Below are 26184 nucleotides of genomic sequence, written 5' to 3' on the forward strand. Positions count from 1 at the left end.
CACTGTCGACTCGCATCAAGAAGCACCTGTGTGATGTTGCGTTTTCTCTCCAAAGGCGTGCATGGGGTCAGGTTAATTGCTGGTTCTAAATTGGCTGTAGGTGTGACCGTGAGCTTGAAGGGTTGTCATCCTCTGCGCGCTAGCCCAGCGACAGACTGACAACCTTTCCACGGTGGACCCTGTGACAGCTGGGGTAGGCCTCGGCTCCCCCGTGACCCTGAATTGGATAAGATTGATTTATAGTAAGCTGACGCACGCTGATCGCTTTTGTTAGATGTGAAAAAACAAAAGCCAGTTCATTCAGTTATTCTTTTATATAAATGCCAGTTCTTTGGTGAACCTCCTGACACACTATGAACATCGGAAAGTAAGTGTACCAATTTCTTTGACTGATGATTCAGAGCTACACTTCATCTTTATTTCACTGCTATTTTCGTTAGCGGGCCACAGATCTAAAATGCATGAAATGTCAAGAGCAGTTTGATGAATTCGTTTAGCTCCCCTCCGGTGAGAGAAAATCCCTCCGCTGGAAGTACAGTTACTGTTAGGAAAGGCATCAGAAAGCTGTAATTCTGGCATACCCACTCCAGTGGATTAAATGCAGTGTAATGTATAATGTCTAAGTTTACGTGAATACTTTTGCTGTGATGATCACAACAGCAGCGAGTTACTGTTCAAAGTAAAAAGGACCACAAAGACAAACTTGTCTCAAACGTTTTCTCAAAAAATTTAATTGCAGAATTATTTACACTGAGTGAACTAAGCAATGATCAACGAGTCAAATAGGCAAAATCTCCCAACAGCTCTGAAAGAATGGAGGAAAATGCATATGGTATAATAATAATACAAAATAAATTAACGATAAGGTAACTTGCACTGAAAGAACGCGCCTTGAGAGATGCACGTGTGGCAGACTTAAATAAATACATAACAAATGTACATCAGTGTGACAGTGTCATAATTCTTAAAAACAAGAATAAATAAGCCTACATTCAAAATCAGTTGTTTTTTTTTGCATGCCATCATATCAGCTTAGAAAGGAACCATAACAAAGTGAGAATAACAGCAAAACATGAGCAAGTGCAGAAAATAGTTGTTTCAATGAAGCATATATTTTATATTTATATATCTATATATATATTTCTTTACAAATAATGAATATTTGGCATTATATTCATCCTTCCTATAGATATGATATACAAGAGATGAAAATAGTTTTAGCTAAACAACTACCTTTTTTCATTTTGTCTAGTAATTATAGAGTTGTTTCACATTCCAACTTCTAGGAAGTGTTGTATCAGTGTGTTTCTTTCCATGGCACGATTACCAAAAAGTCCCCTTGAAATAGTTCACGTCATGGGTTCTAGAGTTTAACGCGCATAGACAGTCGTACCAGAAGTGAGGCCACAGAATGTGTAGATACAAGCTCAAACCGCATGTTTGGAGATGGGTCGGCGACGGCAGTCATGGTTTGATTACGTAAAACTAATGTGCAGTAAGAACTTTACAGTTTGCTGGATAAGTCAAAGACATTGCACTTGCAGTTGGCCGCTGCCCTCCTGGCACTGAATACAGCATTGTTGAAATTTTGTACGCTCGGGGTTCACACGAGGTTTCAGCGGGCCACCTAAAGGAAAGCGCTGCAACTGCATCCTCAAAAGAAGACTCCCTTGGCGCTCACAGTATCGGATTCATGCTGCGCGTCATCCAGAAGGATTCAGCGCAGAATAAGCGCTACAGTCGGCTTCGAGGGAATACAAGATCGCTCTGTGAAAAAGAGTTCATGTGAGAATGCGTTTACACCTCAAAAGAAACGGTGTCATCGATGGAAAACGATTTTCACTGGGAGACAAAACCCAGCCGTCAGAGCAGCGAGGTTTGTCTGTGGGGGGATGAGGGAGGGATGATTTCTGCACAGTTCTTATCTCTAAATGCATCTGTAAATTTACTCACACTCGTCTCCTTATTGCCCTTTTCCATCTCCCCTGGTTCCTTCAAGGTCCGACTAGAAAAAAAGGCCTCCTGGCAAATTATGCGATGCGTCTTAAAGGTGCAAATGAAATGCTTGAAACTGAATCAGGTGGCGGTTATACTACGTTTTTCACGGCCCTGCTCGAGATACGTAAGGGAGAAACTCCTCAGTCGTTTCAGCCTCAGCCCAGCAGAAACATGTAGTGCTGATGCTTAAGTTCTACAGTGCAGGCCACAATTCAGCAATACATTTATCAACACAAGCTTTGAAGGGCCTTAGAGGCAGTTTGCTTGATCTCACCAAGGACCCAAAATCTTACATAAGCTGCTTTGCTTAGTCAAAGAGAGGCTAAAAATGACCCGGCGCAGCAGCGAGCGATCCTCACATGAACAGCCTTCCAGCTACAGAACAGCACACAGCACCAGCAGTTTGGGCCTCAGCGCCGAGCTCTCGTCTCCTCTAAGCCAGCATATGTCAACCCGAGTCTGTCTCTCTGCCGTCTGTCTGCCACTGTGGCAACAGCAGGGGAACGTCCCCGCTCTGCCAACTGCCTGGCATCGCACACCCAGACGCTTTCCAGATACCCACTGTCTCACTATTAAAGCTCCCTGCCTCTGCAATGAAAAACCCAACAGAATTCGAGCTCGCCGTGTTTTCTTGTTTCATTATTGAAACGCTGTCACTCCATCGCAGACTTTGGTTACCTGGTCATTCTGTAATGTGTTGTCTGAGGTTTGCTACAAGAAGTTTGGCAGATGAGGAATGTGTCATACATGGTAGCTTGAAAACAAGTGTGAATCCCACGTATGCTCGGAGTTTGTCTTCAAGGATGCGTATGGTTCAAAAAATACTGCGTTTACTCAAAAGTACAATTCGCAGGAGCAAAAAGTAAATCAAGGTATCTAAAATACAATTTATCAAACAGCTGATGGCACGGCGATGGCGTGTAGATCTGTGTGGGGGTGCGGCGGGCGATGGAGGTCAGGCCACAGCTGGGTAGTAATAGGAAAATGACGCGCAGACCTTAGATTGACTTAGAGTCAGCATTGTGCTACAAAAACAAGATCCACGCTCACACATCAGCAACAGACACACACACACACTATTCAAATCCAGGGACTTTGTTTTTTTACTGCTATCATATGATTCATATCCCTGAACCCACCCATAATGAAGCCAGGCACTCGGGCACAATTAGTCATAAAAATAGATTTTTAAAGTGATGTACCGTTCAGTGGACAGCGCATTATTTCGACTTGATTATTTGTCTAGTACTGTACTGATTAAATAAAAAGCAGCACCATTTAGTGGGTTGATTATCCCAAAGGTTTTACTAATAGACTTCAGTCTTTAGGTCAATGATTTGACAGCGACATCAGCAACACAGTGGAGCGAACGTCGAAATCACCGGCACCAAAGTTTCATAATTAAGCAGCAGAATTTTAGCGTTTTGCTCAGAATGAATTTATGAGGAACACAATCACGGACCAGGATTGGATCAAACCAGCTATTCCTTCACTGATTACAATAGTTTTACTGGTGTGTATTGCGCCCGTACAGATTGACAGCAAACTATTTTGAGTCGTGGACCCCTGGAGGTCCCCGAACCACACTTTGAAAACCCCAGACCTCTGTAACAGTTGCATATATAGATGTAGGTGATCTTTAGCTTTTGTTTGTGTGGAATTTAGGATTGTGCAAATCTCCATTCACTACTTAAAATTGGCATCGGTGTGCACAGCCCGTTCTTTCTGTTCAGCAGGGCTCTTGCAGAGTTTTAGCTATTTGAGACTTGCTGCTTGCATCCCTCTGGAAAAGCCTTTGCCCCAATTTCATTTCATTATTCCCCATCTTTTCCTAAAGGGTGTCAGCCACAGGGAGACTTCAAACTACACTGAACTTTTCAAGAAATGGGAAAAATTACAAAGTACTTCATAGATTAAAGAAGCGCGTATGCAGATATTTTGTTTATGTTTTGACATTTTTCTCTCCATCACTCCTCATTAACTGTGGCTGAGGGTGCAACTTGAAAGGGCCTGACAGAAGCATGGTGGATGAAAAGACGGCCGTGCGGCGTAGAGTGTGTGCGCGATCAAAATGACTGCATGTGTGCAACAAATCCAGAGGAGTCAAGAGCAAAAGAAAGGGCGGAAAACAGTGGAGACGCAGTGGGGAAACACGATGAATATTCATCCCACTCACAATTCAAAAATACAACAGTACTATTGTGAACTGGGGTATGTACATTTCCCTTGGAAATACAGAGAACTGTAATAAGTGCATAAGTGCATTTGTCTACACATTTCAATCTAAGGAGTTACAGACACTTTCATACTGGTTTCTACTGCATTGACATGATGAACGTGTTGGCACAAGACTTGCATGTTTTCAGCTTCAAGTAAATGTCGATATCTGAAAGTTGGCAACGTGAGATATATAGGAAAGATGTTTGAAATGTGCGCGTTGATGAGCTGATGTCATTCTTCCACCAATCCAGCCCATGAAGAATGTTTGACTACAACCAGATTGGGTAGAAAGCTGCATTTTTCAACACTGACCAGTCCAGAGCTTATTTAGGGCTGCCTGAATAACCTTGGATGTGTAACCAGTGCCACATGCACACAGTTGAGGTATTTCAAGCATTGGCACTTTGCAAAGACTTGAACTTACAACAATTTAGTGATACTTAGCTTCTTATTCCCCAAAAGAAAATAAATCATAAGGTAATTTTCAAATGATCAAAAAGTATCGAAGGGCTACTAACTTTAACCGTTTCTGAACAACTTGAAATAAATAAATCTCTCATTTACTCTTTTAGCTCAAAGGCCTGGTTGCTGGTAGGTTCTCAAAGCTGCACTTTTTAAATGGCACTTTGCAAATGCTGAAAAACTACAGATGTATCCATCCAGGACACTGGATGAGAGAGCTTGTAGGTCGGGTGTCATGAGAGTGAGCTAAGGAGAAACCCAAGCGACTCATGTCAGACATACATTTCTGCTAACACTCGCTCTGGATGCAGGAGTATAGCCTTGGCGCATCCTACAGTCCGCTGGGGTTTTGGCGATGGGCACTGAGGATGGCTATCAGATCAGACGACAGATGGATAAAGGAAGAGTAGAGAGATTAGCAGTCTAGAAAAAGGCTAGTTTTAAAGTTTTGTTTGAAATAGGGAGACATGTTAGCCCCTGACCCGATCCTCTCAAAGTCTAGTCTGAGCCTCTGGAATATAGATCTCGATGCTGTCCGCTCGCTCCGAGGCTGAGTTTTGCCGGAAAGAGGCCGCCCGCTTGGCTGCCATGAGCCGTCGGCGGGCTTCCTGCCGGTGCCGATCTGGGAGGTCCAGGGATTTCTCCCTCGTCATTGCACTCTTCTGTCGAATTGTCTTCTTTGGTACGGGAGCTGGTGCCTTTAGAAAGAAGAGAGAAAGATTAAAATGCAATTTTGCGATTTATTAGAAAATCCTTTTTGCTTGCTCCACATTTTTTTAAGAATCAGTCTGCAAGCAGTGAGTCCTCACCTTCTTCTCTGGGCTATCTACAGGCCTCCAGTTGTTGTTCTTGATCTGCTGCAGCTGGTCAAATTTTATGGTGACGTCATCGATGGAGAGCTGCAGCAGGTCCCAGAACCCAGCCAGGTCCTGAGAGGTGGGTCGCGGCATGGCACTGGGGTCCTACGCAGCACGGGCACAAGAGGAAAGATCAAATACTCTTAAGAGTGTTCAAATGGTGAGGTAGATACTATAATGTAACACCGCACATGTGGGCCACCCTGCTTACTGCACTTCAGCTCCAGTCCACTAGATGTCCTCGTCATATTCAAAACTAGTGATTGAAACGAGGGGCAACAGCTTGTGTTGGAGAGCGGTCCCGTCATTCGTTCATGAATGGGGCCTGAAATACTAAGCCGACTTTGTCGGTGCAGACCTATTCATCACTTGATATCTGAAATGAAAGGAACATCTGACTGAAAGGTGCCTCATTGTCTCAGTAACTGCTGCAGGTTAATGAGTCATGGGTTTGAGTTTACCGTGTGCTGGTCCCTCTTTCTTTCATTAAATTAGCTTCTTCCTTCTTCCAAGCTGAATATTCTTGCGAAGGCTTTTCATGATAAGGAAGCACAACCTGCGTACGCCTGAACAGAATTTCTGAGCTGATTTTATGTGTTGATCGCCGCCAACGAGGACCCGGGTACACAGGTTTGTGCTCTAGGACAATAACGTCTAAAAAACATGATCATGAGAGGCTCTTAAACTGATGCAGGGAGAAAAAAGATTGATGGTCTTGAGGTAAATGTGTGCATATTATTAACCTTTGTTCATTACAAATTCTAATTTAATTGCAAATTTCTTTATTCCCAAATCCAACGCAGAAATGCGATTAGAAACAGGCTCTCTTAGGAGGCTTTGTTTGATTTCAGGGCTTGATGGTGTGGAGCACAACACTGTCACAGCTCAGGCTGCAGCACACCCTGCACTGTATTCAGGATTTTGTTTTTATTCATATATTTCCATCCATGTTTTACTTTATAACTTCAACTATTTCAGCTCCATGGTTTCATAAACTTTGCACCGACCAAACATCTGTGCTGTGACTCGACAACCAGAGATGGTCAAGCTCTAAAACATTATGACATTTGAAGCGTGCAGCAGAGTAGATGTAGTTTTTTATATGATGGGGGCTTGTTATTTAAGTTTTGAAGTTCCCAACTCATTTGGTTTCTTGTGCATTAAGTAATCAGATAATTATTTTTAGCCAAACAAACAGCAAGGAGTCGCTAAAAGGATCTCAAAAATATCATCTTTGGCCCCAAGTGTAGAAATTCATTAACCAATTAAAATGTTATTTCTTCAGCTCTTTCCTAAAGTTGTATCTGTTGCAACATCACACACAGATATTAAACTTACAGTATTGCTAATCATACTTTGCTTACTGTGACTCCATAGGGGTTACATTCGGCTTTGATATTTGTACAGTATTATGAGATTAGCATAATTCTCCTTCATAAAGCAAGCCATTTGAAAAAAACAAAAACCCTAAGATTTCAAACATGAGTGTCCACCATGTGAGGAATGCCAGAAACAGAATTCACTCCTGTTATCTCTAATTACTGAGAGATGGACTCAGAACTCCATCAGCTTTATTCTGACCTCTGTGCCTGTGATGTTCGCCAAACTCCAAAGTCTCAAGGCTTCAAATATTCAGAGCTGGCAGATTTGGAAGGAGTCGGTGAGTTTTAAGCTTCGGCTGTGCCTGTGTGTGCTTCAAATCCTGGAAATTCTCCCAGAGAAGCACTCTGTGCACACCGTTCGTTTTAATTCAGGCTTCCTAAATGTTGATTGAGACGTTAAAGAAAAGCAGGCTCCTAAAACAAGATGAGACATCCTTTTAAGTTTCTCATTTGTGGACATTTCACAAACCAAGGCGGTGTATGAAATATTGTTTCATATGGATTTATGGCATGGTCAAGGTTGCTGGTTTGTTGAGTAAACATTCATAACACCGTCTCCTTCAGGAGGAAATAGTACCTGGCCTCTACCTACCTACCTACCTACTTACCTACCTATCTAACTGTATGCCAGGTGTGAGGGAGACATCAACTCACAGAAGGTAAGACAGTTGCAGAGAAGCCAGCTGAATAGTAGGAATAAGATACAAACCATCAATGCATATGCCCTACCGGTCATCAGATAAACAGCTGGAATAATAAGATGCCCACAAGAGGAGGAGATGTCACAAATGTCAAGACATGAAACCCCTCATTCAGCATGGAGGTTTTCACCCAAAGTCCAACATCCAGACACTCCATGAGCTACAGAAAGTGGGAGGGCATGGATCACTGAGTGTCAGAGCCACAATACAGTATGAAACTTGGAGCACTCACAAGGGCTGCTCCATGAGAGCCTCAGGCAGCTAAAGACAGACGGTGATGCGGAACAGGAGGTGGAAGTGTATTGGATGACCAAGCCCCTGCATGGGATATATCTGCACCATCTACCTACATCTGTACCATCGACAGACAGGGGAAGCGGCTGACTAAAGAAATCCTACCAGTGGCTAGAAAAGGCCAGCTCAAAGGACAGCACAGAGGCTTGGATCACGTCAGCAAAGGAACGGGCCCCGAGATCCAGAACCATGGAGGCAGGAGCTACCACAGCCAATAGGACGCAAGTTACAGACTGTGCAAAGGTTCCCTGGAGACGATCCAGGACATAGCAGGATGCAAGCCATACACTTAGAGGCAAAACCAGTGGCTGTGATAGTGCTGAGGAACATCTGTGCCACACGCACTGCTGGTGTCTCAGATCCATTTCAATAGGAGCCTGGTTCTACCATTACTTCCTCTGTTCCAGGATAAAGCTGCATCACACACACACACACGCATGTATTGTTTTATTTCAGAATGCTCAGGTCACATATAAATGCGCCGAATAGCTATTGATTCTCAATGTTGCACTTTTCCACAATCAATGACATTTTCAGGCAGTTGGATTCAGTTTGTTAGCACCAGCTAAAGTATTAAACGTGTATTGAAGGTTGAAGAACAAAGTGTGGAACTGTTTCTAATGACAAAAGTTCATTCTACAGCACGATCAATATTTTGAGTCTAACACCTTTGTGCCAGATGTAGCTGTGTCATTCTAATTTCTCTCTCTCTTACCTTCAAGCACAGATGTGGTAGGCTGGATCACATGCAGTGTGGATGGTCATGTTATTTGTGTGCTGCAGTTAATGTCACCTACATGTGAGTTATGATGTAAACAGCAGTTTTATTTGTTCTTTACCTACAGACTTTAATAAAATCACGTCTTACCAGGTTTTGCTGACACAGCCAGTAGAATTGCTGGAATTTCTGAGACATGAGCAGCTGAGCACTTCCCACTGCACTTCGGATTTTCCCTAGAACTGAATGACACGCAGCATATTAAACAGAGCACATGCAAACTGTTAATTCTGCTCAAAGGATCAGAGATTCACTCACTCTCCTCTGACAGGTCATTCTCTTCAGCTTCTGCCTCCATCTCCTTACACCAGCCCTCCATCCTCTTTGTTTCATTGTGGAGCAACTGCATGAACCAGCTCCCGTCCCTCCGCAGGGAAGGGGACGCCCTCCCTGACTCGCCCGGCGAAGCCGCGTTCTCCCGCGGGGAGGGGGGTTCTAGCTGCCAGGTTGTTTCGCTGGTGGTCTCCCGGGGACTGGGGGGTTCAGCAGGGGTACGATAATCCTCCCGGTAGCTGAAGAGCCCCTGGGTGCGCACGGTCCGCACTGCCCCGTACTGGGTAGGTGTGCTGGGCTCTGAGTGACGCTGGAATCCCCCACCAAACTGCAGGCCTTTGTCCTCCATGGTGGGAAAGCCCTCCAACTCCAGGTCGGCCTGCACAGCTGCAGTCACGCTGTTGGAGCGTTTGAACCTTCCCTGTCTGACGGGCGAAGAGATTAACCCTCCTGCCATCCTTTAAAAAACTCACACCCATCACCCTAGGGACCATTCTCAGCCACGCCATAAAAAGACCATATATCCATATTTTATTCCACTTTAAATTAGCCAACCTTGTAAAACTACTTCTCCCTGAAATATTCATGTAAAGTTTTAATTATATTTTCGTTGTTTTAACCCTTCAAATCCCAGTGTTATTACATGAGCGCCCTGTGTTATAAGCCCCAAAAACCAAAAAACGAAACTAAATATTTCCACAAAAAACCAGTTGAAGTAATATGTGATTGTCATTATAAGTAGGCCTTTAGATGGACCAAAGATTGGCACCAACATACATTTTGACCTGCCATTATTTTTTTTGCATTTTTTTTGCAATTTAAAAATTAAAACTTCAAGGCCCTGAGTCTTCATTGACATCCAAGAAAAGAAGAAAAAATAAAATCATATGATGATAATTTGGGGTTGAAAAATAGCGTTTATAATGGAAGTCAATGGGCAGAAAATGGTCCCCAGGGTGATGGGTGTGGGGATTTCTGCTGCTCAGCCATTTTAGGCTGATTTAAGGAATTCACACTGGAATATTAACATTGACAGGTAAAAACTATCCTGTGGCAAGTTTGGTTATATTCCACTGAACACAGTGGAAATGGCAGCCATTTAACACATAGCAGTGGCACAAAAAGGTCCCAAGAAGGCAGGAAGGTTAAAGGCACGGGTGAATGTACACATGCCAAAATGACGAATAATGGCACTGACAGTGGGGCTATTTTCTGCGATACCGAGATCAAACATCAAACCCTGATGTTTTGTAATGATGTGAAAATCCCAAAGCCATTATCTTACCCTTTCTTTTCATCCTCTACCTGGATCCCAACAGAATGGTACTCCCGTGAGCCTTTGCTTTCAGATTCAGAGTCCGTGGCTGCTTCCACCTAATGTGAAGAAAAGATACAAACAGTGCTTCTCATTATGTGAGCTGCAATTCCCCAGTGTTTCTGTGTTTATTGGGTTGGGACTGGACAGAGCAACTTAACGGTGCACAGCGTGTCAGAAAGTAAACATTGTATGATTTATGGAGGCTGCGAACGGAAAAAGACTGAGGTGGTTTTTAGGTTTGAGCAGAAATTAGGCTAAAGAATGAAGCACAGTGTGCTATAGGGTACATTCTACAACGTAAAATGTCCAATAAAGCATTTGTAGTTGCCCAAAAGGAAGCATTAGATTTAATAATGGCACCACACAGCGCCAGCTAAATGTTTGAGAACAACTCGTTCGATGCTTTGCTGTGCAACTATGCAATAAGCATAGCAGCTTCAAATTAGCCACCTTTGCACTCACGCTGCAAGAGCTCAACACAAACACCTCTGAGTTTAGGTCGGGTCAACGTGAAGGCGCTCCATTAGCATGTTTGCCGGACACCCTTACAGAATGTGGATGTGTGCTTCGGGTCATCTTCCTGTTGGAAAACAAATGATGGTCCCACCAACTGGAACCAGATGGGAAGCTGAGCCGCTGTGAATGTTGTGGCTGTTCTACATAAATGGCCAACAGTGTCACCAGCAACATTATCACACCTCCTCTGCCATGCTTCTCAGTGGGAAACACACTTCTCTCACCATCCGTTCATTCTCTCTGCATATCACAAAGATGTGGAACCAGAAATCTCAAATCTGGACTCGTGGGAGCAAAGCCCAGATTTCTGCTGGTCTGCTTCCTTGCCTTTCATGACCCGAGCAGTCTGCTTTGTGTTTGTGTTCCTCTGTGGGCTCAAATTGTGGTCATAAATATTTTGTACTTGTAAATAAGGATTTGTATGTGTAAAAAGAATTTGTGTGTGTAAAAGAGATTTGTGTGTGGACTTAGCCAAAAAATACGTGTGAAACTCTGGACTCAAGTTTCAAGTATGAATTTTGACCCTGTTTTTCTTCCTTTCATCTGATTGGCCAATGTCACGTGAATCACAAATGTAACTATCCAATCAGAGAACAGATGGGTTTGGCTGTTGGAGGGGTGCTTTTTTGAACTGCAGGTCCTTGAAGGGTAATACAGTTTGAAGCTGGAGGATCTCTATGTAAATATCCGATAGCAGCTAGGTCCCCTAACTTTCAGTAGCTGTTGAAAGGATAAAGTTGTGCTATATCAGTGGTTAGAAATACCATTATTACTTTAGGATTAGTTTAACACAAAGTCAGGCCTGACCCGGGACCATGGCTGTGAGTCACAGGCATGAAGGTCCTTTCACATCAGACGCAGCATGTGATGCTAATGCTAACTGCTAACTAAAAGCCAAGGATCCAGAATTTGTTGCGCTGGCTGCTGAGCTCTGTGGGTTTTTGCAGCAGCTCTACCTGTACTAGATGCTAGTCCCTGTATTAAGCAGGTAAACCTGTGACACAAAAATCACCAAACTCGGACGACCACAGACTGTTTTTCTTCGTGGTGATGAAGGAAAACGCTGGGCTGGCATGTAAAAGGGCATTTATTCCCTTCAAGAACCTGAAGCCCCATAAAGCACCCCTCCAATAGCCAAACCCATCTGTTCTCTGATTGGATAGTTAAATTTGAGATTGACATGACATTGGCCAATCATATGAAAGGAAGAAAAACAGGGTCAAAATTCATACTTGTCACTTGAAACCTGAGTCCAGAGTTTCACACGTATTTTTTGGCTAAGTCCACACACAAATCTCTTGACAATGACAATAAATACTAAATACTAAATACTAAATACTAAATACACACACAAATTCTTTTTACACATACAAATCCTTATTTACAAGTACAAAATATTTATGACCACAATTTGAGCCCATACTCCTCTGTGCTTTCTTTCTCACATTTCAGTCATAAAAGCTTGAGTCATGCAGGCTCCTCCAAACAGTTTATGTGGAGGTGTGTTTGCTACTTGAACTCTGAGAGGCAATAATTTGGGCTCTACGTTGAGTGCCACTGACTGCAGAGTGCAGAGCTACTGCGACTCTAGGACTTCCAGCATGTATGCCAGGTGAGGCTGTTTCACAGCGCCTGGTGTTTTTTGGGTTTTTCTGCACTGCAGGAAACAGTAAAATGTTCAGGTTAATGGACTCTAATTTCTGAACTTACTGATGCAATGTCATTTCTCTGTTCTTGGCCTGTGTTTTCTGTAGAGTGGCCATTGTGCCTCAGGATAAAGGGATGACTGCAGATAGCAGGAAATACATTCGAGGCACAACCGTTAGCTGTAGGTGATGACCTCATGAAGGTCATGAAGATAATTTAAATAGTGTGAAAAGCCATCATATATGTGTATAAAGATAAGGTTTCTTTTGAAGCATTTTTAGTCAGTTATGGTAGACTGGATGCTGTGGAACCATCCACAGTGATAGAAATGAGGACATTAGTTTTTACTATGGAGGAGGAGGACAGAGCGGCGGATGATAATGGCTCCTGCGTGGCTACAGTCGGTGGAGCCACATTTAATGACACCTCTTCAGTGTTGACCATTTTGCTCTGCTGTTCTTCCTCCATCCGTTCTTCTTTTTCTCTTCTAATTTCTTTCTCTCACTTGTCTCTGTCTGGTTTCCACAATGTCTGCTTTGAGTGATCCAAACACAAGCTGACAGCTCTAAGTATACCAGTTCACAGCTGGCAATAAAATGCATCTTGAGTGACCACTTATGATTGGATACGACTTCCCCCGCTCCTCATGCAAATAAAAAAATAGATCGTTTTCTGTTTGCAAAAAGCAGATTACAGCACTCACATCTGCCCTGCATACACATACCTCAGTGCATGACCAGACGCAGCTGCTGTGGCTCCTACAGCGCCTGCTTCAGTCCCTCTCCATGCTTGTATGTTCATGTGAAGTGCGTTTGCTCAGACTTGGTCCCTGATTGATCACATCATCGAGTTATCTGTTCCAGCCTATCAAAACTGTAAACCCCAGTTTCTTGTTTACTGCTTTTCCTCTGTCTACCTGGGCTTTCTTAATAATATTAATGGATTGGATTTTATATAGCGCTTTTCAAGGCACCCAGAGCGCTTTACGATGCCACTATTCATTCACTCTCACATTCACACACTGGTGGAGGCAAGCTACGGTTGTAGCCACAGCTGCCCTGGGGTAGACTGACAGAAGCGAGGCTGCCATATTGCGCCATCGGCCCCTCTGGCCACACACCTTACATCACACCTTACATCACCCTCCTCCAATCAGATGCTTGTCTGCCTGCACGTCTCAGCCACTCCTTCACCCACAGCCCACTCAGCACAATCATACCATCTTCCATCTTCTCTCCAGCGGCGGTTATCTACCCCTGCCAGCCAACGCTTATCATCTTCTTCATTACCACTCATCTATCCCCCGTATAGGACTGTCTTCCTGACCTCATTTTTCCCAACACCGACCCTTACCTGAAGTCATCTCCTAGTGAAATATGGATCCACTGTGTCGACACATAAGCTACACAAACATCTGATCTATCCTTCTTTATTTTTATTTGTCCGGTAAAGACTACGGGAAATGAAAGCCCAATCACAGCTGTGATTACTGGAGAGCTGAGTAAGTGGTTCTTTAATGAGGCCCAGGGCACATGTTGACCATATTTTGGACCGGATGACTTTGGATGTGTTCTGAGCGATCAGCTCTCTATTCTGTCGGGTGTATTTATAACCTGAGCGGTGCAGCTTTGATAAGAGCTGAGCGGAGCCTTATGTTCCCTGAGAGAAAGAGAGAGTGCTGTTCGTCCTTTGGTCACCTGGGTTTCCTCGCAGGGTTGTTTAGAGTCAGCTAATCATGGGTTAAATATTTCAGGAACACATTTACAGCATGCATAGGTCAGAAAAATGACTCGTGGCTGTGCCCTGGTTTTTTTTAGCTGGTTCTACTTTGCATTTACCCACAAACTTCCCTCATCATTTACTGGGTGATTTTAAAATTAAAAAATGTTGATCCAGTCTTTGACAATATACCAAAATGTGTTTTTATACTGTGATTTTTTTAAAGGTTAGACAAGCAGGACTTAATGTGAGCATTGCGTCCTCCTCAGGATGAACTCTAACAACTCATGATCCTAGTATGTGAATTTGAAATACCTGCATAGTAAATAATGTTTGTCTGATATCAAAGCACTGTGCTATAGTGCACATAGCTGTAAAAAAACGAGTGCATTTCTCTGCCAATGATATCATTCCAGCCCTCAGGTGTTTCAAAGAGCGCCCAAAATGTCTATAAGAGGCCTTTTAAGCATCTGACATTCATAAATCTCCGACTCAGTGTAGTATTATGACTGTGAGAGTGAACCAAATGCATTGGTTGAGAATATCGTGCAGTTCTGTTGTTTGGAAATGTCAGCCCTACCTTTGTTGTGGAGTGGTCAGTATTAAAGCTCAGGAGTGACATTTTTGGTGAGCTATTTTGTATTCTGTCAGGCTGTTTGGAAGAAGCTATTAGCAGGGAGGAAATGTGCACGGAGCAGCCTGCTGAGGTGACCTCCATTACTCGCTTCGTGTTAGAGGCAGAGCCCAGTCCACCTCATGATAGAGTTTCATGTCTGTGATGGATGAGAGCTGAAAGAAGGCAAAACATCCAGGATGCCGTGCAGTTTGCGTCCAGCAGGCTCTTTAGGCTGGACATACTTTGGCACGTGCATGCAGAAATACAAGGGCGTGCATACATCATCACAGGCACAGAATCAGCACAGGTGTGGAAACTGAAAGCTGCACGGAGTGACTCAGCCTTTCATCCACAACACTCAAACACCACCTGGTGACTTCCTGGAGCCAATGAGTGCGTTTAAGGTTAAAAGCTTTGACTCCTTTTTTCATACGACCTCATTAAGGCTCCAATTAAAACTCTTGCTGTGAATAAATCAATCAGACTTTTGGAATGTAAGCATGTCTGAGTTCTAAAGTGGGAAAAGTGCAGCCCAGATGGCTCTAAAGTGGTCCCAATGGGAGGACCGGAGGAAGTCAAGTCAACACCGAGTCCACAAAGCCAATAATTAACATTTAAAAAATGTGCAGAAATGTTAAAAGTTGACCTCCTGTAGGAGAGGCAGGCTGAGAGGGTGAAATCAATGCAAAGGAAGGATAATCCAGGTTAATTACAGGACTGGGTGAAGCACGTGGATGACGAAGAGGTCAGCTGAATATAATAAATGAGTATTTGCATACTGTAGTTCAAAGACTTCTGGACTATGACACATTATCCAAAGTCATAATTAAAAATATGCTTTGGTGAACTGACACTAAGCTCAATTTCTTAAATTTGTACAACAGCAATTTTGCTTTTCGAATAAAAAAATCCCTTAATTGTAAAATAACAGACTCCCTGGTATTACAGCTTAGTGTATTCAATAATATTTGAGTCTTTCCAGGAAAGGTTTCTGAGAACTTGTTAGAAATTATGGCTCTTATAAAATAAAGCTTTAATTCTCCAACATGAAGGTCCAAAGTGATGGGATGAAACCTTCTGCATCGCTGCTAGGGATACTTAAAGAAACCTGTCTGTCTCAGGCTATATACGGTATATTTCTCATGCTATGATTTACTCACCACAGAGGACCCATTCAAATTGTTCTCATGCAGTACAGTCAGAGTATAGGCAGGTAAATATAATGTTGTTAAAGATGAATGTGAGAATGAAGCATATAAGTCTTCTCAGACTGTAATGTTTTCAACCTAAACATTTATGATTAGATGAACGAGAAATTCTTCTTTCTGCTTATTTTATATTTGAGTCCAGAAGCTTAAATTACCTGCACTGGTAATTTAACTGGACTTTCCACACATCACTGGAGGCAATTTCAATGTCAGTATAATTCTCTGTTACACACACACACACACACACACACACACACACACACACACACACACACACACACACACACACACTCCTGCATTTTCACCTTCACTTTCATCAAACACACAGCACTAACAGTGGACTCGTTCTCCCAGAGGGTTTGATCGCCACCTCACTGGTGATGGATGGGTCAGATCGCTCACGCACATGTGCTGAATGTGTTGCTTTGCATTTTTCTGAAGTGTTGCAATGAGATTTGGATGTTTCACTTCTGTTTTCTTTAAATGAGCAGTTGGGTGGCCTGTTCATCTTTAGATGGCAGGCTTTGACCCTGGCTAACAGGAAACAGAAAGTGCCAGTACTGCAAATGTGTTGGAGATGAGGAGAGTAAGAATGTGAACAAGGATATCTGAACTTTGCTTGAGTAATTGGGTAAATCATTTCTGGAGCAAAGAGTGAGTAAACCAAGATGTTTACATGAGTCAGGGAAATGTAGCCTGGTTACTGTGAGACCTTCATTAACACTGAGCTCATTTCTCCTCCTAAAGCAACCATTTTTAATGCAAGGCTGGCATTTTACACACAAGATGGGAGCAGCTGAAAGCTGCTTTTAGCAATGCACTAATAACTGCAGATGGCTCAGATGTATATATATATAACTGACAGACCCTGGCGTTTTTGCTCTGTCTGCTGTTTATAGTCTCCTGACATTATCACTATGCTTTTATCATTGCATCTGAAAGAATATATATAGAATATGTTAAAGGCTAAGAGCCAGTGCAGCCAATCAAAATCAACAGATAGATCAGAGTGGAATCGTGACTGGGTGGGAGGTCCGTTAAAGGATCACTGTGGGCTGAAGTGGAAGACCAGCACAGAGGCTGTGTACAGACAGGGGCTGAGCAGGCTCTACTCCCTAAGCAAGCTGAGATCCAGGAGATTTCCTGCCTCTCAGTTGTGGTGAGCACCGGGTACTTCACTGTGGTCTGCTGAGCATCAGAGCTGTGAATAAACTGATTAGGAAGGCTGACTTTATGACTGGAGAGGAGGTGGCTGAACAAACTGTTATCCTGACCATGCACCCTCTGGGCCGGTTACAGGACAGGCGGCAGAGCTCGTTCTCTCACAGATTCAGCTCGGCTACTACAACAGCTCTACAGTCACACACACATCTGTCTAACAGAGACTCGTCGGCTCTGCTACGTTTAACATTTTAACCCTGCACTCTTACAATACAAATGATATTTTTTACACACTGACACCACAAACAGGGTTGAGAGGTTGAGTTCAGTGACTTGATTTAGCCATTTAGCATGTGAGTCTGCGGGTTTTGACCCGTAGACCCAGATCAGTGCCGGCCTCCAGAAGCCGTTTGAGGAGCTCCAGCTTTTGTTGCTTCTGTCATGTGTTTTTGGGTTTGTTTGTTTTTACCAGTTTCAGTCTCTTATCATTAAAATCGCTAATTTTTGATGGCAGTAAGAAAACGTTGGAGGCAATTTAGACAGAACAGGGAAATTTGCCAAATGTTCTCCTGCAAATTCTCAAGTTTGGATGCGTGGAAGAATCTCCTGACTACCAAAGGATTACTGTTTGACTTCCCCGTAATAATATTTAACCCCAGCTCAAACCAGTTACCTCTTTTAATCTAATTTAGAAAGAAAACACTGCAGTTAGGATGCACTTAATTTCTTTATCAAAGAAAGATATTCAAACACAGGCAGAATGAAATCAAAAGGTTCAAATTTTATATATGAGCAGGTTTGAGTTTGCAAACAGTTTAGCAGGAACGACAGCCAGCAGAGTGGATATATGTACGTGCACATATTTGTGTGGAGGAAGAATAAACAGGAAAGATGCACTGATTAAGGTAGACAAGTACGTAATAATGAGATGAAAGCAGAAAACCAAAAACTCCCTACATGCAAACTTTAAAACTTTAATAGAACTGATATTCTGCTTTAAATGGCTACGAAGGCGGAGTGAACTGACTCCTCAATCTTTTAAGAGCATCAAAGCAGACACCTGCAAAGGAAGATCAGCGACAGCAGAACCTCGGCTACAGTCGGAGCACGAGTGAGACAAATCCAAAGTAAAATGACTCTGAAGCGGGAGGTGGAGGGAGAAAAAAGGCACAAAGGAAGCGAGAGGGAGAACAATTAGAAAGGGGACCGAGAGAGTCAGTGGGGTTAGACAGAAAGAGAGGCAGGTACAGTAAGAAGAGGAGTGAATGAACCGTGGAGTGAACTACCATTCACTAAAACCTGCTCCAGCATGAGTTGAATCTTAATTAACGGATTGCAGTAAGATGACTCACTCCTGCTATTTTTAGCCCCTGAAATGAGAACGCTGTTTCTCGGCTGAATGTATGTGTGGGAAACTATTCTTTGATGTTATATAACCACACACAGGTTTGAGCAGTGCGAGTTTTAGGACCAGTGAAATGGCATTTTAACCATGCACGCTCATTTGAAGACTGACCTGTATCCCTATAGATGATCGAGGTGTTTTCAAGTACTCCTCAGCCTTTGACACGAGGACGGCCTTATCGCAGGTGAGCACTGAGCTGTGAGAGTCTGTGGACGGGTGTCTTTTTCCAGCCATGACTCTGGCCGCCTCCATCGCTATAGTAACAGCTTTGGTGCTATCCAGGCTGTCGTTGGAATTGTAGAGGCCTCTGCCCGGGGTCAACCCCAAGCTGATGCCGTCGGACGCCCACATCCCACCATGAGGGTGCCTCCCCTCGTGGTGGGCGTCCTGGGTGGACTCGGTGCTACTCTGGGCCGTGATGGAGATGAGCGGTTTGGAGGTGGTGCGTGGCGGGACTGGAGGAGGGGTCTTCTTATAGCTAGGTGTGTAGGTGATGGCTAGAAAAGAGGCAAAAATGAACAAAGCCATTTTCAGAATATTAACATTTTAAATTTACATTAAATTCCCACTGTTCATACTATATGTTTATAGTATAGCAAAGATTTTATGATGCAAGGCAATGATGTAAAAAGATTTGATTTTATTTTGGGAAAAATATGTCAAGGTAACTATAAACTACAATGCACATGTTCATAATAGTGAAATAGTGACGGATGATTTTATTTGATTTGTTTTAATGTTATTCTAAGTTCAGTGTGGCCATAAGTCTGTTTTTAGTTTGGTCTGTTTTCTGTTCAGGTGTGTGTGTGCCTGTTTAGACATCATCGTGGGGACCAAAAATTGGAATGTTACTATACTTGTAGGACTTGTGAGGACACACACATGATTGGGATTTTGGTGTCAGGGTTAAGGTTAGGTTCAGGCTAAGGGTTAGGCATTCATTTATGATGGTTAGGGTAAGCATCTAGGGAAAGCATTATGTCAATTAGATGTCCTCACTAAGATTGCAAAACCAGAATTTGTGTGTGTGTGTGTGTGTGTGTTTGTAATTCATAGAAATGATCCGTAAATAAAAGTTAATCATACATAAAATCCAGAAATAGAAAAAGAAACAAATTTGGATGTAATAGAAGCAGAAGGCCAGCATGATATTGATAAACACATGCAGATGGTTTGTATCTCACAGATTACTAAATGTGATAAAAAAAAAAAGAAAAAAAAAAGTGCTTTTTTATACTACAGTGTATGCTTTTTCATACATAGTATACACAGTACCATAGGCAAAGTTGCCTCCATTTTTGTAATTTTTTTTAATCAATATTCAAGGACTCTATTTTTGGAGTGTATTTTACACATTAAAAGTGAACCTCTGTCCAAAAAATGCACTCAGTTTACTTCTCATTTACTGTGAGCATCATTTTCTCCCAGTAATTACGGTTAGGATATGTTTGATTTTTTTTATTCCAGTCCATTCTTCATTTGCAGCATTTAAATAACCTTTATCAGATTTGATGGTTTTGTTACATACTTTAAAAAAGTGTTTTGCTTTTCGTTTACAACTGTGGGGATTAAATTGTGTTAAAATGTACAAAACAGTGATGTCATGTTTTGAGACGAGGACCCAGGCACAGAGAGACTTGATGAATTTAAGAATCTTATGATTTAATAAAGAAATTTACAGACTTGCACGGAGATGGTAAAATTATGATGACTGATAACGGAGATGAAGACAACAGACGATGAGGACAGGGAGGAACAGGGGTTTAAATGCACCAAGGAGACACTCAGAGGGAACTCAGGACAACTGGAGACATTTAAGGATGCAGGGACTGACAGAGACGGGGAAGAAGTCTCATCGTGATGAATAAAGTTTATCTTGCCTGGCTGGGCAGCTGCTCAGCCCCCCAAAGCTCTGATCCTAGAATCGCCCCAGTGGGGCATTACATTTGGAAGAAGCTAGCTGCTAAAGAAACAGGTTGCGGGTGAATTAGAGGTGCAACAAATTGAACAAATGAAGCCTCACAGCTCTGCCCAGTAGCCTGAAGACAAGCAGAGAGAATAATGGCTTGTTGTCCACAGACCCATCCAGGGTGTACTACCCACCCGAAGCTGAGACTGAAAAATACTGGAAGAACATCCAGGAGAAAGAAGCGTCACTGGTGGATCTAAGAGCAGACGAGAGCAACCTCCCAGAACAAGAGCCAGTGAACGTCACAAAGACAGCCATCCAACCACAAGAATGAGCTGGACCAGTACCTGACATGATCCATGCCTGCTGACTGACGAAGCTCACAGCACTCCACGATCGCCTGGCAGCACAAATAAGGGTCACTGCTAACAGCAGGCTGGCTAACACAAGGCAGAACCATCCTGACCATAAAGGGTCCCCATCGAACTACCTGCCTCTCCACTACGTGGAAGCTCCTCTCAGGTATTGTAGGAACTAAGCTGAGCAGGTACATGAGTCAACACATGAGCACAGGTCAGAAAGGCTGTATAACAGCAGAGGGCCACAGCACCAGCTCCTCAAATACCTCCAGAAGCAGTGCAATGTTAGGAAGCAGTGATCTGATACCCAGCTGGAGTAATAAACTCACCCAGTGCTGACAGGACTGCTGGGATTGGCTTCAGAAGAATTCAGGGACAACTGGGTTGTATTAAATTCAGTTAAACTGAATTGAATTCAGTTTTATTCATATGGCACCAAATCGCTACAACAGCCACCTCAGGGCACTTTATATTGTAAGGTAAAGACCCTACAATAACACCAGCCCTCATCACCACAGCCTCAGGTGTTCAGAGACTGGTTTTTACACATAAAGTAATAACACAGTAAAAAAAAAAAGCCGTTGTGAAACGTGAGACTGATCTGACATGGATGAAAACCAGAGAAGTAATCAGGAGTACTCATGTGGAGGATTCTGCTAAAGGAAGGCTGACACGTCTCGTCTTCTTATTCTGCCCGTTTCACAACAGAAGGAAGGAGGATTACTTTCTTTCAAGTGCAAATGAGAATATGGACTTAATCCACAGAGAGATGGACTGGGGAATGGGTCACGAATGCCTTCTGGGCTTTGACATGTCTTTATTTTCAGAAAGCTCATCGTAGTTACAGGCCCGAGCATCTGAAGCACGAGCTGTGAGCCGGCCACCTCAGAGCCAAGAGCAGAAGGAAGATCGACGGCAGAGCGGAAGAACACCGAGTCACGCTGCGGGGCAAGTTATGGGTTATCGTTTTCCTCAACAAAGAGGCAAACTGAGCTGAACTCAGCGTTTCTTGTGTGCTTACATCACACAAAGCCACTTCTTTCAGTTCTAATGAGCTGCCCCGTCCACGCAGGCCCCCCAAACACTAATGTGTAGAATTAATAGCATTTCACAAGTACAGAGCAAACACAAACCTTTTTGTTTGCATTTATCTTAATAAAGAGAGAAATTTCTTGTAACCATCAAAGCCAGCGCTTCACCTGAAACCTACAACAACTTTTGGCCTCTTTCTCACCCCGACTGCAGCTGTGTATAAATAGCTACAGACGTCTGGTCTATGGAGAGTGTTCTGCTCCAGGGACTAAATGACTCACACTGACGGCCATTCACAGAATTAAGTCCTCGTGGATGAAGAGATGCGAACCCGAATAAAGACGGAAAATGGGAGAGAAGGAAAATGTAGAGGTAAGAGAGAAAGAGGGAGGGAGAGTGAATCATTGCAGATATAAAGAGGGATGAAAGAGGGTTTTGTGTGTGTGTGTCATAGAGAGCAAGGATAAATCAGGGAGTGCGGAGCGATCGAGGGAGGAAAGAGATGACCCATTGAAGGGGCATGATTCAGCAGGAGGACCAAAATAGAGCCATTATTAGCCAGCCAGTCGTGCAAAGGGGAGTCATAACTCTTGGTCCCATCTTGTCAGTGGCAGTATTACTCAGCATGTAGATGAAGTGAACACCAGAACATACGCACTGCTCGCTCACTCATTTCAGACAGAGTATTTAACACTATTATTATACATCATGTTCCAACATATGAAGCTGTGGTGATGTAGTGCAAACTGCTCTCTGTGTACGTGAAGCCGAGTGATGTGATGCTCTGTGTTTAGAGGTTGGCGACGTGTCGGGGCGCACTTTGTGTTCTGTCTCCGAACTTTCTGTTTTTTATTCTTTGACTTCATCACGTTTTAAATGTTGTTTTGATTTGACTTTTATTATTACCTTTAACTCAGGGGTGTCAAACTTCAATTTGAACGTTTTTGTTAAAGATTAAATGACTGTTTTTATTCTAGTGGGGGAAAAACAAAAATGTGTGAATGTGTCACAGGGCAGAGGAATGAGCTACCAGAACCTTTTCTGTCTTTTTACACATTCAACATACACAGAAATGCGTTGCTGAAATCGCAGTTCTTTTAAAATATCTCAGGGATTGAATGTTCAGCTAAATGTCGTTACACTGACAGAAAGGGCAGTTTCAGCGATGGGCTGCATGTAGCTCACAGTATAAAGTGATTTTGACGTTCCTGTTTTAAATTACTGGTTCTTAGTGCTTTTTCTACTCGCCTTGAGCACTCAAAGCGCTTTTACAATATGCAATAAATTAGACGTGACTGTAGGGTCCTTTACAAACATCTGCATGTGATGAGCTGTGAGTGAAACCAGGAGGAAACCTCGTCCTTAGTCAAGAGAGCAGTTTCTGATGCTTCAAGAATGGGAACATGAGAGGCTTGAGAGGTGCAACAGACTCATTTTTAACACCACTCATTTTAATTTAACCCTTTCAGGCATGAATTATGACAACCTCAATCAGGATCTTTCTCTTAAGTATTTTTATTCATCTTTAAAAATATGTATTTCTCAAAGAGTTTTTTACATGTCCACTTAGGTGGACAACATACGTTTTGACAAACGAATCAATAATATAATATGTCTGTTGTGTTTATGTGCAAGTCTACCATCAACACTGACACAAATACAAGAAAACAACCTTTGAATCCACTGCAGTGACCACTATGTGTGAAAGGGTTAATTATTATTGTTAGCAGTGTTAATGTTAAGGACATTTTATTTTTGCTCTTAGGTTACATCAGTGGATCTGTAAAGAGAGCACACGTGGCTGAGGGGAAAATATGTGAGTGCCGAGGCAATCAGTAGTGCAGCGGTCCCTCGTTTATCACGGCGTTACGTTCTGAAACTAACCAGCGACAGGTGAAATCCACGAAGTAGCCAACTTTATTTTTTACAGTTATTATAGATGTTTAAAGGCTGTAAAACCCGTCACTACACACTTTATACACTTTTCCCAGACAGGCACGAACATTTTCACACTTTTCTCTCTTGTTTAAACTCTCAAAGTTCAAACCTTCGTAGAAAAATAAGTCCAGGATTATAGAAGGAAACCAAAGGAGTGCAAAACGTTTCTTCAACATTGTTGTGTTTGTCGTGGAGAAAACTTACAAACCTACAGTACAGTCACACTTCTAGCATCGAAGATTTATTTGACAAACTGAACGCATTCTGTACTGTACAGAAGACACGCGGAGGAGACTGATTGACAATGGTCTACAGCCAATCAGGACGCGGATCAAAACAACAAAACAAAACAAAAAACATGGAAAATTGCACAAAAAAAGGCTGCGAAAGGTGAACCGCGTTATAGCGAGGGACCACTGTATCTGTGAGAGAACATCAGCTAAACATGTTCAGGTAGACCTGGCATCAAGTCTGGTATGGCTGTTTTTAGTGGGAACACAAAATCTTCCAAATGTTGCAACTAAACTAAGAAGGTTTAGTTGTGCTTAAATGTTGCATGCATGCATTAATTGGAACATGCATGGTGCAATAAATAAACTGTGACACAAACATGTAGAAACCTGGGAGGATGTAGTCCTTGAGCATACACGAGTACAAACGGACTATATTTGTTTGGGCCTAAATCTGCTGAACGTGTCCATCGCAGCGAGCAGACAAAGTGCAACGCAGAGTGCTCATTTCTAAAAAGTAATCGATGACAGAACCTTCAGAGGCGGCTAAATTTATTCAAAGTAAAAACCATTTTGTTTTGTCTACGCGCAGCAGCCAGGCTGATTAACGTGAGACACAAAGGCAGTGAGTCAACCACTCCATCTCTGTTAGGACCTCTCCATCTATCAGGCTGGCTGCATGCTAACATGGGCGTGGAGTTTGGAAGAGAGTTGAGTGACACGTTGTTAAGAGTCTTTCTCTCCGGCTGGATTTATAACTACGAAGGAAATGCAGCAGTTTGTTTTGCAGTAGGCTTTTAAGAATATGTAAATGATCTGAAGGGAGGCTGGAAGACGAAGAATGATGGTGGATTCCATTATTGGCACTATCACAAGCACTGCAGACAGAAACATTAAAGAAATGAATATAAGAATAACTCACTACAGATAAGAGAGAGCAGACAGGGTGAGTCATTACTCTGACGTACTCAACCACACCTGGAGGGTTTGTTAAAGTTTAAAAGCGTCCTGAGGAGCGTGATGGCTCATTGTGGACAAAAACATTGTTCCTGATAAATAAACCACACGAGTGGCTGCAGACAGTCATTTTATAACCCGTTCTTGATCTGTGGATCAGACGCTCTTCTGTACTTGATGGAAGCCACACTCTCGTGGTCGTATTTAATGGCTTCTGCAGTCAGAAACGGTGCCACCGCTCTGCATTAGCATCCAGAAGAAGAGCATCTGCAGGGCAACAGTTAGCTGCACGCCACTGTGTGTTCTTAGCCTCACGTGTCATGTGACACTTCATTAGGAAGATCGTTAAAACATACAGAACAACAGAGCTTTCAGAGGTGAGCGTGTCCATGTGTCTGTGTGACGTTTGAGAAACTGGTGCACTCATAAATATGCCAAGCAGCAGCAGAGAAAGCACTCTCAACGATTAAGTCTGCCTCAATCAGAATATGCAGGTTTGTTTTAATGGGGCTGTAGTGAGGAAACTGTCATCTAGTCAGAGCCATCCCAGTAAGCACCAGCCTGCTAGCCATAAGGGTCTGTATCAGCTAGATCAAACCCACTGACTCCCACTTGAGACTAAGGCTACAGAAGGTTTATCACCCATGTCCAGATCGCCCAGTTTAAGAGTCTGCTTTTTGCTAGGCTTGGCTCCAGACAAAACTAACCCCAGCCCATTACTCATGCTGCTAACAGCCAGCCAGTTTCCTGCCAGTTAATTTCCACTCAGTTTTCCAGTTCACCAGTGTAGAACCTCCAGAACCCAACAGTTCCCTGCCCGACCGTGTCCCCACGTCTTTGCGGTCCATTTTTCCATGGCTTTATTTGGCTCTTTGGTTTAACTTGTTCAAGTTGAATTAATTGACTTTGACAGGTAGCTACGGCTGTAGCCTCCTGTGGACCGAATGAAGTTTGTGATGCCATGAATGTGAGTTGGTGCAGATCCTCAACATTATTCTCAACAACAGAAACTATATATTTCTTTCTCTCTCTACTTTCTCTCCTTTTTTTAACAGTGTGCTGCAGGACAACTCGTGTTTCATTAAAACAATATGTCACTTTGAAACGGAGCAACAGAGAATGCCCCAGGTAGACAGTTTACCTGGGGTTTGTTGGGGTGTCCAATCAATGCTGCAGGTGGAGGGGAGGCAGAACTGGATCCCTG

General features: G+C 43.0%; 1 protein-coding gene across 2 annotated transcripts in view; it reads right to left on the reverse strand.

The window, feature by feature from the left end:
- Positions 1-711: 711 nt before the first annotated feature.
- dlgap2a (discs, large (Drosophila) homolog-associated protein 2a) overlaps positions 712-26184 on the reverse strand; it is a 147271-nt gene continuing 121798 nt past the window's right edge. For both annotated transcript variants that reach the window (XM_085442584.1, XM_085442585.1), the window contains exons 7-13: positions 26122-26181; positions 18667-19052; positions 10251-10339; positions 8951-9390; positions 8783-8874; positions 5490-5642; positions 712-5378 (exon numbers count right to left, since the gene is read on the reverse strand). In XM_085442584.1, the coding sequence (XP_085298710.1) occupies positions 5172-5378; positions 5490-5642; positions 8783-8874; positions 8951-9390; positions 10251-10339; positions 18667-19052; positions 26122-26181 (1427 nt within the window). In that variant the 3' untranslated portion in view covers positions 712-5171. The remainder of the gene's footprint in view (positions 5379-5489; positions 5643-8782; positions 8875-8950; positions 9391-10250; positions 10340-18666; positions 19053-26121; positions 26182-26184) is intronic.

This window comes from Copadichromis virginalis, linkage group LG19 (genome assembly GCF_057382275.1).
Source record: "Copadichromis virginalis isolate Kocher_CV1m ecotype Utaka linkage group LG19, C_Virginalis_male_GT1.1, whole genome shotgun sequence".
NCBI lineage: Eukaryota > Metazoa > Chordata > Actinopteri > Cichliformes > Cichlidae > Copadichromis > Copadichromis virginalis.